Source organism: Aureococcus anophagefferens, assembly GCF_000186865.1.
Source record: "Aureococcus anophagefferens unplaced genomic scaffold AURANscaffold_964, whole genome shotgun sequence".
Classification (NCBI taxonomy): Eukaryota; class Pelagophyceae; order Pelagomonadales; family Pelagomonadaceae; genus Aureococcus; species Aureococcus anophagefferens.
The window spans coordinates 2733-3755 of NW_008706182.1; the positions used below are offsets into that span (position 1 = coordinate 2733).

General features: G+C 69.2%; 1 protein-coding gene across 1 annotated transcript; it reads left to right on the plus strand.

The window, feature by feature from the left end:
• Positions 1-553: 553 nt before the first annotated feature.
• AURANDRAFT_18090 (hypothetical protein) lies at positions 554-727 on the plus strand (the record flags this gene model as incomplete). The annotated part of the gene is made up of 1 exon (XM_009044875.1): positions 554-727. A coding segment is annotated over one exon (174 nt), but the record flags the coding sequence as incomplete, so codon positions are not given.
• Between the last annotated feature and the right edge of the window lie 296 nt (positions 728-1023).

Here is a 1023-nt window from a genome sequence, read left to right on the forward strand (position 1 = left end):
GCGCCGCGGTCAGCGGCTCCGCGGCCGAGAACGGCTCGAGCGCGACGGGCGCGCAGCGGCGCACGGCGTTGAGGAGCATGGCCGTGACGCCGAAGACGCCCCAGAACGGCGCCGCGCCACCCGCGCCGACGCCACCGGCGCGCGACCCGCCGCGGGCCACGGCCATGGTCATGCGCGGGCCGGGCCGCCGCCGGCCGGCGCGGCCCGCACCCGGCGCGCCGCCCTCCCGCAGCGCGCCGGCGCGGGTGCTTTGTATGGGGAGCAGTGCTTGTGCGCACGACGCCGCGAGGCAGAACGCGACGAGCCGCCGCGACGACGCGCACATTGGTGCCATTGCGCACGGCGACACTTCACCAAGGGAAACATGAACCTCGATTGAAGCGGGTTGCAGTTTTTTCTCCCGTTGCTCGGCAGCCTCGCATTCTCGCGGCGGCCCTCGCGCTCCGACACCATGGGGGCCATGGCGTCGCAGAGCTACTGGGCGAAGCGGGGCGTCGCCCTGGCCCAGGGCCGGCGCATGCTCGGCGAGTGCCCCGGCCTGCGGCCCTGGCACCTGCGGCGCCTCTACGCCTACTTCCGCCGCGCGGACAAGGACGACAGCGACTGGATCTCCGTGCTCGAGTTCCTCATGTTCTTCGACGTCGAGCGCTCCGTCTTCGCCGTCAAGGCCTTCACGTCCATGGACGCCGACGGCGACCAGCGCATCGACTTTTCCGAGTTCGTCCGCGCGACGTGGAGCTACGTGTCGCTGAGCAAGGCGGGCCTCGGGGCAGGAAAAGAGTGCTTCAATTTCGCTTCAACGTGAGCGTTCCACGCGCGCGCGTGCCGGAAAGAGCATCCACGCTCCGAGAGATGATCGCTCGTCCAAAAATTAGCCGAAACGAGTGGAAAACGACCGAGAGATGAGCCTCCAAAGTTGGGAATTTCGCACTCTTTTCCTGCCCAGGCGGGCCTCCGCGAGTTCGCGTTCCACCTCTACGACCTCGACGGCAGCGGCCACATCGAGCGCTTCGAGGTCGAGGC